Source organism: Grampus griseus (assembly GCF_964374135.1).
Source record: "Grampus griseus genome assembly, chromosome: 10".
Lineage (NCBI taxonomy): Eukaryota > Metazoa > Chordata > Mammalia > Artiodactyla > Delphinidae > Grampus > Grampus griseus.
This window is the reverse complement of record NC_139004.1, coordinates 19685502-19701502: the sequence shown is the minus strand read 5'-3', so window position 1 is coordinate 19701502 and position 16001 is coordinate 19685502. Positions and strand designations below refer to the sequence as shown.

The 16001-nt window shown below is 45.3% G+C and overlaps 1 protein-coding gene across 6 annotated transcripts in view; it reads left to right on the top strand.

Annotated features, from left to right (window-relative positions):
- The window catches only part of RIPOR2 (RHO family interacting cell polarization regulator 2), a gene marked incomplete at its 5' end in the record, with an annotated part of 208430 nt that overhangs the window by 175536 nt on the left and 16893 nt on the right, over positions 1-16001 (top strand). For 3 of the 6 annotated variants that reach the window (XM_082664599.1, XM_082664600.1, XM_082664602.1), the window contains 7 exons: positions 440-483; positions 1822-1947; positions 2272-2420; positions 3764-3893; positions 8768-9448; positions 12623-12807; positions 15295-15463. In XM_082664599.1, coding sequence (XP_082520725.1) covers positions 440-483; positions 1822-1947; positions 2272-2420; positions 3764-3893; positions 8768-9448; positions 12623-12807; positions 15295-15463 — 1484 coding nt within the window. Of the gene's footprint in view, positions 1-439; positions 484-1821; positions 1948-2271; positions 2421-3763; positions 3894-4810; positions 4958-8767; positions 9449-11222; positions 11599-12622; positions 12808-15294; positions 15464-16001 lie in introns of those variants that run through there. The other 3 variants (XM_082664598.1, XM_082664601.1, XM_082664603.1) reach the window with 2 other exon arrangements.

The following is a 16001-nucleotide window of genomic DNA, read 5'->3' as shown; positions in this document are numbered from 1 at the left end:
TAATGGACCGGCTCCGTGGATGGAGAGGTGTGACGAACTGGTGAGTTGCTGCCATCTACTGACAGAGAGTGGTAACAGCAGGTGCCTTTTTAGGCCTCCCTGGACCTTCTCTATCATCTTAATCCTGGCATAGCCCGTTGAGACTGGTGCAAAGCAGATTCATCCGTCCCACAGTCTCACAACTTAACGGGGCTCTTCCTAGAAAGAACAGTCTTCTCTGCCCCAGAGAGCACCTCTCCCATCACCCCAGCAAGGAATATCCTCTCTTGCTGTGATAGATGGAATTCCCAACAATAGCTGTACCCACAGTCGTTCCTCAGAAACTATTATATGAGTTTTCACAAAGGCCCGACACTTTGAGTCTTATAAGTGTGCCAGTGTGGGTTTATAAAGAGGGGAAATGAATTCTGCACCTCTGATCCCAGTTGCTTGCTTACAGGTCTGGCTGGTTTTGCTCGCCTCTGTCCCGGAGATCAATATGAAGTAAGTGTGGTGTCGGTCTGGGTGTTGGACTTGAGAGGCAGGAGTCAGCTGTCATTATTTTGCTTCTTCAATTTTTTTTTACATTTTTTTATTTTGAAGAAGAAATTTGAGCCAATAAGTAATTTTGGAGATTAGTGTAAGACCTCCCATATACGGGTCACCTAGACAACCAGTTTTTAACGTTATGTCACATTTGCTTTATTATTATTAATATTATTATTGTTGTTGTTATTTTGCTGAACTATTTTAGATTAATACACAGGTATCATGACCCTTCACCCCTAAGTTATTTTCCTGAGGGAATTTCCTGGTGGTCCGGTGGTTAAGGCTTGGCACCTTCACTGCCTTGGCCCAGGTTCAATCCCCGGTTGGGGAAGTAAGATCCTGCAAGCAATGCGGCACAGCCAAAAAAAAAATTATTTTCCTGAATGTGGAAAGACTTTCTCTCATGTAAACGTTGTACAATTGTCTACACCAACAAACTTAGCACTGGCCCTTTAGCTAATGTCATTTGATACACAATCTATATTCATATTTTTCCAAGTGTCCCAATATTGTACTTGACAGCAGTTTATTTTTCCTGATGCAAGATCCAATCCAGGATTATGACTACTCAAAAGTATCATGATTGAAGAATAATAGAATCTAGATCTTTCTTTATAAAAATATACTCCATAAAAGTAAAAAAGCTTTTTATCTTTTCCCTCTTCAGAAGGGAACTTACATAATGATTTCATCTAACTATCTCCTCCAAAACCTTCTGTAATCATTCATCTTGGCCGGGGGTGGTGAGGGGGAATGTGTCTTCCTCTAAGCAGTAAAGCTGTCTGACTGAGGAGAAACTGCACACCCTCCCCCCAGAGTGTGTCAGATTTCAAAATCCTTGTCCAGACCTGTCTCCCTTATCCACAAGAAGGATGCCCTGCTTCTTGCTTCTGGACACTAAGTAGATTTTAGCTGCTGGTTCCTTGTCTTTCTAAAGGAGCTGCGGGGTATGGAGAATGAATCCAGTGGTTGTTATACTGAAGTAGAACTAACGAGAGAAGGAACTGAGCCAAAGGGCACGATGCAGTGACCTTGTTCTAAAGAAAGCCCTTCATACCCTCTATCCTAGAGAAACAGAACTTACCCCCTTCGAAAGTCTTTCCCTGCTGGTGCTCTGCTCCCCGCCCCCTGCCAGGGAATTTGGAAGAAGCAACAGTCAGTGGGTGTCATGAGGATGCTGGAGGAGGGGAGGAACAGTAGCTACTGTATTTACTTGCCTTTTTCATCCTGGTGTTTGGTGGGAAGGCAGGTGAGGGCAGTGGAACCTGAGGGCCCTTTGGTGTCTTTCCCCAGATTTTCATGAAGTATGGCCGACAGAGGTGGAAACTGAAAGGCAGAATAGAAGTAAATGGCAAACAGACCTGGGATGGAGAAGAAATGGTGTTCCTGCCCCTGATAATTGGATTAATTTCCATCAAGGTACAATATCATCATTGCAGTTTGTTGTCTTTGCTGGTGCCACGGCTGGATGGTCCATCGTGGAGACCTGTGCCCGTTACTTCTGCCTGCTGCCCCTCCAGCCCGCAGACCTCTGTATGTACTACAGGTACATACATCAAAAGACTTGCCCTCGTGTCAGAGCGGGCAATGGAAATGTGAGATGGGCTTGGGAAACATCCACCTCTGATTTCAGATATGGTTCTGAAATGCCTGCCCTGGCCAAGAAAAACAAAGGAAAGAGTCAACCTGGCTTCGTCCTCTGCGCTCCTGTAAGGCCTTTCTTACCTCTCCCTCTCTCACCAGGTCACAGAACTCAAAGGGCTAGCAACTCATCTCCTGGTCGGCAGTGTGACCTGCGAGACCAAAGAGCTGTTTGCAGCACGACCTCAGGTGGTGGCTGTGGACATCAATGACCTTGGCACCATCAAACTCAACCTGGAAATCACCTGGTAGTAAGTTGCCCTTTTCAATATCATCATGATAGAAACAAGTGCTGTAGGCTCGTGCTGTCCCAGGGGTGGCATGTGGACCGTCAAAATCACTGGGGAGCTTGGTACGAAAGCAGGGTCTCAGGCCCCACCCCAGACTCACTGTGTCAGAATCTCTCAGGGCCCAGGAATCTCTTAAATAAGCTGGGTGATGGTCACACATGTTAAAGGAGAGCCCTCTGCCGTATCACTACTCTCCTCTTCAACTTCCTATTTTTAAATATTTTATTCTGTCTCCTCTCCTCCTTCTCAGCCTTTAGATGTGTATAAAGAAGTATATCTCTCACGTCCACTAATTTGAAAGGAAATAACTGTCCAGTATGAGATATTTTATCCACAGAAAGATCCTGATTCTCGCTATGGTGTTTTAATTGCTTAGCCCTCTTTATCTCAGATACCTGACACTGCTTTGGAAATTTTTGGATATCCTTAGTCTCTCCACACTCTATATACTGAAACAGAATATTTCCAAAGGGCCAGAGACACCTTTTGTCAAAGCAGGGAACTTAAAAGTGGTTTTCTGAAGTCACCCCGTGAGAAAGGTCATGATAAGCTATTAAGTACTGGTTGCTCACAACATTTGATCTTATGCCCCTGGTATGTTACAAGTAACTAGGACATGTTCAGTATTAATGTTTGGGGCCACCTTTACAATATCGAGGGTCAGGCATGGAAGCAGCAAAGACATGTTGCCTTGTTATTGGAGCAGTGTCCACAGCTTTTGCCCAGCCCATCTCTCCTCGTAGCTTGTAATGATTGACGTCTCAAATGCAAGATCAGTGCTTCTGCTGGAGGAGCACATGGCATGCTGATAAATGGCATCATTGTGAACAGACTGTTATCCTCTCGGTCACACAACAGGCTCTGGGTCCACTGAAAGGAATAGGAGAGTTTTCTTTAGAACCGAACAATAATCTGTTGCTCTCTTGTATCATTAAAGCATCTGCCCTTGCAAAGCTCCAGGAATTTTTACAGACTTCAACATCTCGTGTTGGGACAAACATTAATATGTTTGTGTCTCTAATACGAACGAGGAAACAAATTTATCTGGTCTGCAGGTGTGCACATAAATTGTGCTTAAAGCTGTGATGATAATCTGGGGTCCCTTGGGTGAGTCTAGACCCCGTTTTCTGCTCCACTTTTTTTTATCTTGGTTTGTTTGCTGACAGACCAATTTGGCCAAAACCAGCCCAGTTCCCACTGGTTTGAGTTTACGTAAGTAAAATGAGGTGCTTTCTTGGCCTGCGGACCGGTGATTATAGGTGACTTTAACAAACGTGTGTTCACGGGGACCTGTTGTTTTGCAGTCCGTTTGACGTGGAGGACATGACCCCATCCTCAGGCGCCGGGAACAAGGCAGCCGCCCTCCAGAGAAGAATGTCCATGTACAGCCAGGGCACCCCAGAAACGCCCACCTTCAAAGACCACTCCTTCTTTGTAAGTTCAGTGTGATTTCTAGAGGAGAAATGATGAGACTGAGGCAGTGCTTGCACCCAGGGTTTGAAATGCTTAATATACGGTGTTAAGGAGTCTCTATAATTCCTAATACAGTCGTCCCTTAATATCCGAGAGGGATTGGTTCCGAGAACCCCCCTTTGATACCAGAATCCTAGGATGCTCAAGTCTTTTATGTTAAATGGCATAGTGTTTGCACATAACCTATGCACATCCTCCCGGATACTTTAGATCATCTCTACATTACTTATAATACCTAATGCAATGTAAATGCTATGTAAATAGCTACCAGCAAATTGGCAAATTCAAGTTTTGCTTTTTTGGAACTGTCTGGAATTTTTTTTTTTTTGCGGTACGCGGGCCTCTCACCGCTGCGGCCTCTCCCGTCGCGGAGCACAGGCTCTGGCCGTGCAGGCCCAGCGGCCATGGCTCACGGGCCCAGCCGCTCCGCGGCATATGGGATCTTCCCGGACCGGGGCACGAACCCGCATCCCCTGCACCGGCAGTCGGACTCTCAACCACTGCGCCACCAGGAAAGCCCCTGGAATTTTTTTTTCATAGATGCATAACCCTTGGATACGGAGGGCTGACTGTAATGTCATCTTCAAGTTCACCCTAAGCACATGGTGACTAAGGAAAGCACATTCCGAGATGTCTGTGGCCACCCGCGCACAGGTGGTAAACCTCCTGTGGCTCTCCTCTCCCCTCCCCCAACTTAACCTGTTGCTTGGTAAACACATGTAGACTTTTCTGCACATTCTCTAAGATCAGACTTTTAAAGAAGTGGGTGTAAATAACGGCCTCCTTGTTTTAATCAGAAATGCTCGCTAGAAAGCTGACAAAAACATGGTAACCTGCTGCTTTCCACTAACTCCCCCATTTTGCTTTGACTTCTGAAGAGATGGTTGCATCCTTCACCAGACAAGCCAAGGCTGTCTGTCTTGAGTGCCTTGCAAGAGTCTTTCTTTGCCAAGCTGCACCGCAGCCGCTCTTTCAGTGACCTGCCCTCCCTCAGGCTGAGACCCAAGGCCGTTCTAGAGTTTTATGTGAGTGTGTGTGGCCCGCCTGGGTGTGACGTGCTTGCTGTAGGGGGCTTGTGGCATGTGGGCTTTGGCATGGCTCTTGTTTTATCTGCTGTCTCTCGCTCATTGGCTAACGGTTACAGGCCTCCTGTCCGTGGGTGGGAAATTTGGGCATGCATGCACCTTTGTGAGAGAGGCCGTTTGTCCTTCCCTGCTCATGATCTCCACTTTTGTGCTGTGACTTTTCTGCACTGTGGCAAAGATATCCATGGTAACAATATTGTCACTTAAAAAAAAATACAGCTGCGCTCAAGGTCAAAGAAGATTTTCGTTCACAAGTTAAGCTAATGTATCACTAATAGCAGTCTTTACAGTTGTAGCCTTCAAAACCTGGCACTGGATTTAAACCTATTTTCCCGAAACTATTTTTATTGAAAGAGGTTCTTAGCCCTAATTTATTGTATTGTTTGCTAGTTTTATACTATCGAAGTAAAAGAAACTCTTTAATTTGCAATCAGGAATGTAATAGGTAACCTACATTATATATGTTATCCATTATGTCACAAGAGAATACACATACACATATGTACATACATACCTGGAATGTTCTGCCATTTACAGACATATAAAAGTAATCTTTGAATGTCCAGAGAGGAAAGGGTTAAAAGTCTTCTGGTTAATAATAATAATAATTGTTATACTCCAATAAAGATGTTAAAAAAAAAAAAGAGTGCAGCTCTAGACTAACTGGCAAGCCTAAATTAGTAGAGAGACTGATTATAGAGGAGTTTGAAATAGATTTTTTTAAATCACTTTCAAGTACCCACTCTGCATGCTCAAATGAGGTAAAAGATTGTTGCATTAGTAAGATATATTTTAAAATATACTTCAAATAAAAATTAAAAATAGATTTATTTTTCTTTCTAAATGACTACTTGAAACGCGTTTTTTATTTTTCTTCCCAAAAAATAAATAAATAAATAAGCCATCCAAAAAATAATAATAATAATTGCATCTTAGTCATTGGATTAAAAAACACAGGTGAAATGGACCAGGCTAAACTCTAGTGGAGTTTCCACGGAAAATGGGAAAGATATGCACGTGCCAGAGAAGAGTAGAGCTGATGCAGTAACTGTCAATGTCATGTGTATATTGATGCTCATACGCTGCAAGCTGGAGGGTGTAGAGGTGGTTAATAGAGGTTTTAATTGCATCATGTAAACAAGAGCAAGACTAGAAAAGAATGTGATGGCTTCCCATAGCCTTTTGGATAAACGCAAACTCCTCGGAGCAGCCGTTCCATTCCGGCCCAGTCTTCCAGGCCTACCTCTCCTCTCTCCAGCCTTCATTCTCTGCCGGACTGCCCCCCGCCGACCCCAACCCCCATCACTGTCCTCCAAATGCACCCTCCCTCTCAAGAGCTCCCACAGCCTGTTGTTCCTTCTAGGACGCACTTCCTCCTCCTTCTGCCCTTCTTCTCCGCATTTTCCAGGGCTGAGTTTCAGACACTCTCTCTCCTGAGCACCACCCCCGCCCCCTGCCGGGGCTCCTACCACCCTGCAGCATCCCTACATCACCCCTCAGTTACAGCACGCCTTCCCCGTGTGCCCGTTTATAGGCTCGCGCTCTTGGCAGGCTGTACGTCCCCTTCAGCAGGGCATCTCAGTCTAACTGGATACTTGCCACTTAAGTACATGCAAATTGGGTTTGGGAATGTGAGACTTGATAGAAGTGGCTGAAGAGGAATTTGGAATTTAAATAAGAATCGTGACAACCAGTCCCGCTCCTTACTTAGCCAGCGCCTCCCGCCTCCCTCAGAGCTGCTCGGAATGTGTGCTCTGAAGATGAGCTGAGGCTGGGCAGGAACGTTCAGAGGACCCAGGGCTTCTGTGAGATCCCCAGGGGACCCCACGGAGGAAGTGCAGGGAGCAGGACTCAGCCTTCCCCCATCCCTCCCCAGAAGCTTCCTTTTTTGTCTGCCCTGGAGGCATAAAACGTGTTTGGGGGGAAAAGGGGGTGCAGATACAGGAGGAAGGAAACTGAAGTAAAGGAGGCTGGAAATAGTGAGTCGCACGGGGACCCACCCCCTCCCCGTCCCCTCCCGAGGACGGTCCCTGGAACTCCCTCCCCACCCCCGACCCCCCACCCCCACCGCACCGGGACTCTGGAGCACAGTTCAATAATCACTAATCCAATAATCCAATAATCACTAATCGAAAAGGAAAACATTCTCACTTTTCGAGGCAAAGAAACTGAGCCTGCAGAGGTTACTTGAGTGCCCCAGTGACACATCCTTTTACTCATCCTGTGGTTAAAGTAAAAAACCTTCCAACCAGATGAGAATGGAGAGTTTGAGTTGAAACTGCATGTATTGGGAGCTGGTGGCCCAGATCCAGCAGTGATGGGACCATGGACGCTGCTGGAGGAGGATGGGGAGCCTCTTTCTGTCTGCTCCTCATTTCACTTGCTGTAACATTTTTGTTTCCTGGGCTAATTCCCAGCACTATCGTGATCATTCATTGTTTTATTTATTTATTTATTTATTTATTTATTTTGCGGTACACGGGCCTCTCACTGTTGTGGCCTCTCCCGTTGCGGAGCACAGGCTCCGGACGCGCAGGCTCAGCGGCCGTGGCTCATGGGCCCAGCCGCTCCGCAGCATGTGGGATCTTCCCGGACCGGGGCACGAACCCACGTCCCTTGCATCGGCAGGTGGACTCTCAACCACTGCGCCACCAGGGAAGCCCTATTATTTTTTTTTGGCCGCACCACACGGCGTGTGGGATCTCAGTTCCCCCACCAGGGATCGTGGAGCCCACGCCCCCTGCAGTGGAAGTGCGGAGTCCTAACCACTGGACTGTCAGGGAGTTCCCTCATTGTTTTATGTATAATTAAAATAGGTACTTACCTTTACTTAAACAATCAATTCTGGAATCCAAGAGAGAGTATTCATTTTGAAGGAGTTGATCTCAAATAACTAAAAAACTTTTCCCACAGAGCAACATTTAGCACTTCGCCAAGACCACTGTGTCAGGAAAGGTGACTTAGAAATTGCTTTAACGCCTGCATAAACAAATTACCGTGGTTACCTGGATATTTCTGACCTCTGTCTTCTGAGTTCTGCTTCACGGATCACAGAGCCTGGGGCTGCCTGACAGAGCACTTGGGATTTCTAGACACCCTGGGAGCTCTGGGATTTGCAGCCCTGGAAGATAGTTGTTCAGTTTATCAGTCTTTTTCTCCTCTTTTTATAGAAGCACTGCGCACGTATTTCAGGTCTTGAATTGTTTGTGGCGTGGTTACTGAATTAATAAAACTTTTTCCAGGGCTTGGGATTTGTGGGTAGAGTTTTTCAAAAAATAATTTTATGAGAACTGAAGCAGAATAAAGCATCACATCTTTTGAGTGAAATAGCAAGAATGTTGTAAAGTCTTTTAAGATCGATGCCAAAAAACAAAAAAAACAAATCAAAACAAAACAAAAGAAACGGTGGTGCTATTCTTAACTATGGCTGCCAAATATTGTGAGATCCTGGGATTTGGGAAACAAGCACCACTCCCCTGCCTCCAGCCTCTTCTTTTGAAAAATGTCAAACCTGAGAATAGTGCAATGAACTTTCACCGAGATTCAACAATGGTAATAGAGTTTTTAAAGGCTTGTTTTCTTTTGCCACGCATGTGCGCGCACGCACACACACAAAATCAACAATACAATGTTAATATCGTGAAAGGTCTGTTTTTAAAATTTTAATTGTCTTACATTTTGTCTGGAAATGAACCATGCCAAACGCATCCCTTGTATTTAAAATCGTAATGATTTGCCTTTTATCTGCAGTCGAATCTACCTGATGACGTCCTTGAAAATGGGAAGGCAGCTGGGGAGAAAATGCCACTGTCCCTCAGCTTCAGTGACCTGCCCAATGGGGACTGCACCCTCTCCCACAGCCCAGGCCGCCCTCTCCCCAGCACGTGCTCGGCAAATCCAGAAATCACCATCACCCCCGCAGAGCTGAACCGCGACAGCCCCTCCTCCCAGAACGAGGGCCTGGATGACTCCAGCTCGGCCTCTTCCAAGAGCTCCTTGGGAGAAGAAGGCTCAGAGCCCAGGCCCCACAGGGAGGAAGAGACCGAGGGGCTTGGGAAACCCGAGGCCTGCAGAGCATCCGCGGGTGCCCGGACGGAGCGCCTATTCCTGGAGAAGGGTGTCGCAGAGGCCCTTCTGCAAGAGTCTGACGAGGCCTCTGAACTCAAGCCCGTGGAACTGGACACTTTTGAAGGAAACATCACGAAGCAGCTGGTCAAGAGGCTCACCTCGTCAGAGGTGCCGGCGGCCACCGAGAGGCTGCTCTTTGAGGGCTCTGTCAGTGGAGAGTCCGAAGGCTGTCGATCCTTCCTAGATGGAAGCTTAGAGGATGCCTTTAATGGGCTTTTCCTTGCATTAGAACCACATAAAGAGCAGTATAAAGAGTTTCAGGATCTGAACCAAGAAGTCATGCACTTGGATGACATTCTAAAAGTAAGTACATTTTTAGGGAAATTGGCTTAGGTCTGGAGACAGGTATCTTCAGCCAACATTCTATTTAAAATAGCCTATCTTTTTTTTTTTTTTGTCCTGCCCCATCACAGGATCAGTAGATAATCATTACGTAAATGGCACTGATTTTTAATACTAGTAGCGTATATTTATTTTCCTGACAACTGATCAACTTAAGGAAAATGATTAGGAGTTAAATTAACAGCTCTGGAGAGCGTCTAAATTCCCTCAGTCCCTAAGTTCATCATTCAGATTCCAAATGTGAAATGGTGGCCTTTTGGGCATCATAATCTCATTGAGATGCTCCTGGAGAGGGTACCTCTCTGAGTATCAGGGAAGCAGGAAAGCCCTCCCATGGTTGAAGACAGAGTTAGGCAGTACAGATGTGAGAGCCACGGGCATCTCTCCCCTGCCCAGGGCACCACCTCCTGGAGGATTCCCTTCTCTGCAATTGGCCCAAATTGGTGAGTCGAAACCCCAGATAATCACCCACGAATAATCGAGAAGCCAGAGAACCCTGACTCCACCAGAGTTATCTTCCCCTCTCCTGTTCCTAATCAGACCGCTCAGGATAGACATGGGAAGATAGGAGTGAGCGGGTGATTTCCTCTTAGGCAGGAGGTCCTAGCAATGAGATCGTTAATGCTACCCCAGAATGTATCTGTCTCCACTTGGCATACAGATGAAATTTTTAAAAACAAGGCACAAGAAGACAGAACTGGAATTTTTGTTCCGAATCCCACTGCCACTTCTTGTATTCTTTGCTTTGCCACTCTGATTTGTAGTGCCACAGAGAAGAGAACTTGGATCTTTTCTCTTGAAAGAGCAGTTCTTTGGGAACGTGTTCTATAAAATAAGCTTGAAAATACAGTGTCAGGGGCAAGTCAACCCACAGCAGGCTGTTGCATCCCTTGGCGTGACGGTTTTAAGATGTGGCCTTCCCCGTGGCACCTGGAACAACCTTCCCAAGGCTTTTCTCACAGTCTCGGTCACGCTGACCTAGGTCTGGAGGGGATGTCTGCCCAGGGCAGATAATAATCCATGCTCTGACTCCCCACATCCTCTAATGCTCATGACAGATTGATTCAGCTGTAGGTATAGCCTCCGAGCAATAGGGATGGGCATTCTGAATCTGCTTCCTGTAAAACATAACTCAGAAGCATCTGCTCAGGGCTCACGCATGGAGGCTGTTTGTCCAGCACTGCAGTGAAAACATCGTTTATCCCCTCAACAAGCTCATGTCAGCACAGCTGACCAGCTTTCGCCTACTGGGGAAAAAGTTGTTAAATGTAAAGAGCTAAGACGCAATTGATCCACCTAAAGTAAATGCCTCAGATGTCTAGATGCCCCCATTTCCAGGCGTCTAGGGCGCTGGTCAGTAGCTCAGTACACCAAGAAGCGCTCAGCAAGTCATCTGTTAGTCTTATAAAAACCTGGCGGCTATAGGTTTCTTTCCAGAGTATTATTTCAATCTGCAGTTGTTCCAAAACTATCCCGCTACTAAAATCCTTAACTGCCTCTTTCTTTATTTTGATCAGTATTTAAACACATCCATACTGTGCAAGATCAGGTTCTGCAATCTAGCTTAGGGAAGAAGACCCTAGAAGTGGGTCAAGTCGGGACTGGCTCCTCCTCTCTCTCTGAGAGGGAAAACGGCATTAGAGTTGAGGTCTGGGACAAGTGGCTTTGTCTCCAGCCAGGATTAAAGCATCCGCTGGACAAAGCTTTCTCTTTTTTCCCTCCTTCACATTCCTAGGATGCTAAACACCTTGAGGATCAGAAACTAAATGATGCTGCCTCTTGGACGGAGATCACTGAGGGCGAATGAAACAACTCTGATTTAAAAGACTGAAAGACGGTTTCCTGTATGCTTTGTCTTGAGTGTCAGAGACTCAGATCCCTGCAAGGCCCTTCCGACCTTGTGTAATGAAGTCAGCAGGGAGTGCCACCTAACTGGATGGAGAACATTTCGTTCTTCTTACTTGCAGAATTTGTCCCATTCAGTAACCCCCAGCATCCTCTTGACTATTTGGAAGAACTTCTCTCCATCTCTGTGCCCACAGCAACTGGCATTACCCTGTTTGTAATGTTTCTGCTTAATATCCAGCAATGTAGAATTCTCCACACCATAGAATGGGTTTGCTCACATAATTCCAGGGCCCAGTCAGGGAAGAAATGGAACTTGTTCCTTCAAAGAGCTGTAGAGGAAGCACAGCTACTCCTTGTCATGCCCATGCCATTTATTTTCTCCTCAATGCTCAAAGAAAAATTACATGCTGTGAATGTAAAATTAATTTTTTTTTTTTTTTTTTTGTGCGGTACGCGGGCCTCTCACTGTTGTAGCCTCTCCCGTTGTGGAGCACAGGCTCCGGATGCGCAGGCTCAGCGGCCATGGCTCACGGGCTCAGCCGCTCCGCGGCATGTGGGATCTTCCCGGACCGGGGCACGAACCCACGTCCCCTGCATCGGCAGGCGGACTCTCAACCACGGTGCCACCAGGGAAGCCCCGTAAAATTAATATTTAAGTGTACTTACCTAGGGAGTGTGGATTAAGTGACTTCGAGTAGTTTTCTATTTCTGGGATTTGTTTTGTGAATCCTTTAGAACAGGTGCCTTAGGTAGCTCACCCCTGTCTCAGGGCACTGAACATGTTGCCACTTGGAATTAGAGATTGGTTAGTAGTTGGCATTGACTGTGACTCCTTAGATCTGTCTGCCAGTTGCATTTTATTTGGGGTTGAGCACGAGGCGGAGAGAGTATAGCAGTTCTATTTCCCAAAGCCTTCTGATTGTAGTATTTTTTAAACTGTTTATTTAAAAAATTTCAAACAGAAGTAGAAAGAATCAGATGATGGACCCTGATGTGCCCATCCCCCAGCCTCCACAGTGCTCAATTCACAGCCAGTCTTGTGTCTGTTCTTCTGCCTGCTTCCTTCCCTCTGGATTGTTTTGGAACAAATCCCAGATATTGTGTCATTTTATCCACGGTTGTACTTTCTTTTAATAAGACGACTTTAAATGAATTTTTTACTGCCAACAAAAAAAAAAATAAAAGCTTGAAAAAAAAGAAAAGTGTCACATCTCCCACTGGGTGTCTTTGTTGTGTTTCTCCTTCCGAATATGTTGATATTCTCCTTGGTACCTTCTACCTTTGCAGTGCAAGCCAGCAGTAAGCCGAAGCAGGTCTTCCAGTTTAAGTCTTACAGTTGAAAGTGCTTTAGAAAGCTTTGATTTTCTGAACACCTCTGATTTTGACGAGGAGGAGGAGGATGGTGATGAGGTTTGTAACGTTGGAGGAGGTGCTGACTCAGTATTTTCAGACACTGAGACTGAGAAAAATAGGTAAGTCTGAAGTTAGCGTCTGCTTCTATTTCTACTGTCATAGCTGCTACAGCAGTTCTTTGTAGCTACCAGACGGGACCTGATACACATCTCCAGGAAGATAAAACCCCCTATACATGAACTGGCTTACAGTTCCTTTTCATTGTTAAGTACAACTTTTAAATATCATTCACCTCTTTTGGTGTTGTTTAAGGAAAATTAAATTGATTTTCTTCCTTATAAATGAAGGGGAGATTTTTGTATGGGTGTGTGTGTATATTTATGTGTATACACATACATCTTGTAGGTTTCAGTGTCTACAACTTGTCCCCAATGTAATTAATTGCAAATTAAGTAGGTATACCATGTTTCTGGAGAACTCTTACTGGATCATCAGTTTGGACCTGGTTCTCCTTGCTTTGCATCGTATTTCTAATTTCTTCATTTTGTTAGACTTTGCTTTTCCCACCCCTTATCTCTCCGTTCCTTTTGGCCATTGGGTCTTTGCAGTAGATTAAGCTCATCAGTGCCTATATCAAAGCCAGGTTTAAGCCCCGTGGTCCATGTTTTCCTTAGAGCGTAAGAGGAGATGACTGATAACTGATAACTGCCACTGGATCTGCAGGCCTCCAGCTGGAATGTGGCCTTCTCTAGGATGGGGATGGGACAGAGCAGTGGGAAGGGAGGATAAAGGTGAAATGTTGTCACCTTCTTTCTCCATTGGGCTTTCTTGTACCAAACCATGTGTTTAGAACTAGAGCCTGGGGTCCATTCTGTAAGCACAGTGAACATACTCAGCTCCATCAATTACTGCAAAAAAAAAAAACAAAACACAAACACTTTCCCAAAGGTAAGGGTGAGTTTCCATCCATCTTTTCTTTTGACGTGTTATATACACTGATTTTCAAGTTACAACAAGCTGTGGCTGTTCAACCTTCGCAAACCTCTCTGTGGGTGGTGTTAATATTTTGGAGTTTTGTTGTTCCTAGAGGGTTTCTTCTGCCAAAGTGAAACGAGGAAAAGAAAAAGTGAGAAATAGAATTTATCCTTTGAGCAAACTGGGGGCATAGCAAAGAAAATTTATGAAATGAATGTCATGTTTAAATTATCATTCTACAGTGAGATTTTTCTAACTTGATTGAATTTGTGAAATGCTTCTTAAACCAAACATCTTCCTGTATACTTGTTAGCTTAAGCTATTAGATGATGGATCAAGGTCAGATTAAACTTTTTTCCTTCTTGCTATAAGAAGCATTTTAACTTTTTTTTTTTTTTTTTTTTTTTTTGCGGTCGGTACGCGGGCCTCTCACTGTTGTGGCCTCTCCCGTTGTGGAGCACAGGCTCCGGACGCGCAGGCTCAGTGACCATGGCTCACGGGCCCAGCCGCTCCGCGGCATGTGGGATCTTCCCGGACCGGGGCACGAACCCGTGTCCCCTGCATCGGCAGGCGGACTCTCAACCACTGTGCCACCAGGGAAGCCCCAAGAAGCATTTTAAAAACATCATAGCCTTTGTAAATTTTACAGAACATTGCTATTAAATATGTCTAATTTGATCAGTCCTACCGTATGTCATAAGAGGTATTATGGAAAATTGTGGAAATTGTGTGTGTGTTTTAAATATGTGCTAACTACCAGGACACAAGCTGAATGTTTTCCCCTTGGAGGCAAATGTGAGTCAGAGTAAGGCACTCAACGCCTCTAAACTCTGGTGCATTATCTTTTTAAATTGTGGAGACTGGGGAGCATGAAACTAGAAGCCAAAAACCGCCTAGCTGTGTGAACGAGGACACTCTGGTTACCACCTCTGCTGGTCATTCCTTCCATGTGTGAAATGAGACTCTTCCCTCCCCCTCGCCCTCCTGCACAGATTCATATTAAGAATAAAATTAAATAATAGGTGCAACAGATTTATTTTTAAATGTAAGTGCCCAGCATGATACAACTTCAGACAGTTCAACGGTGGGCTTTACACAAAGCCCGCGAGGCAGACCTAAGCAATACAAATGCCCCTTTTAGCTTTTGTCTGGAGTAGAACATCATGTTTCTTCCTAACAGCTTTCCTTTCTCCTTTTCTTCAAGTCACAATTGATTTAAGGCCAGGAAAAAGCCTTGACTGATTATTTCTTAATGGTATTGCTCTTGGGAAGCCACAGGTTCACAGGACAGTTTAATCCCAGAAAATCTGGCAAACCACTCTGTCAACAGAGCAGGAAAGTGCCGCGAAACGAGGGCACATTTCAAAAGCCTTCTTGGTGAGCCAACTGTACAGATGGTTCGTTGTGCTTGAGAAGCAAACGGAGAACTCTGGAAACAGTCTGCAGGATCTTTTTAATATTAGGCAAATCGGTGACCAGGCTTAGTTATAAAATAGTTTTTGAAAGGTATCTCTATTTTTCAAGATAGGCGAGCGCAAGACTCTTTTCAGTGGGTGCTGTGATTGAGTTGACCTGTGATTTCCATGCAGAAAGAACCAGCTAACATTTCGCTCACCTTCCTGCTTCAACAGTTACAGATCAGTACACCCGGAAGCCAGGGGGCACCTCAGCGAAGCCCTGACTGAGGACACGGGAGTCGGGACTAGTGTGGCAGGAAGCCCTCTCCCACTGACCACGGGAAATGAAAGCCTGGACCTCAGCATCATCAGGCACCTCCAGTACTGCACCCAACTCGTCCAGGTAGGACTGGTGACGGCACTGGGTTTTTAGAGCCCAGGTTTTTGATGTACCAAGAATGGATGTGTGCTTGCTTTTTTGAGTTTTCCCAGGAAAATGAGAACTCAGGAATAAGAGAGCCATCCTGCTTTGATTTGACCCAACTCAGAAACTCTGAAAGGCATGGCCGTGCTCCCTCAACCCTGAGTTTTCTGTCTTAAAACCTAGATCTCCAGACTTTAACAGGTAGTAGGTGACATATAACGTGCTCTTGCTTTCAAATCATTTGATAGTAGGTGAGAGTAGTGTGATTTTTTTTTAGATAAGGAATTTGCATTCCGCCATCTACAAATGGACTTTGAAAGCCAGTATTATTGAACATGTTAATATGAACCCATCACACGAGCTAGTTTTCTACCACCTGGACAGCTAAAGGCAAAATGCTCCAGAACATAACCACAGTTTCCCAGATCTTGAATAAGTACTTATTAGCAGCAAGAAAGAACATTGTACAGGTATTATCCTCCTCACCAGTTCGCTTTCATTCTGCGACACCCTGGGG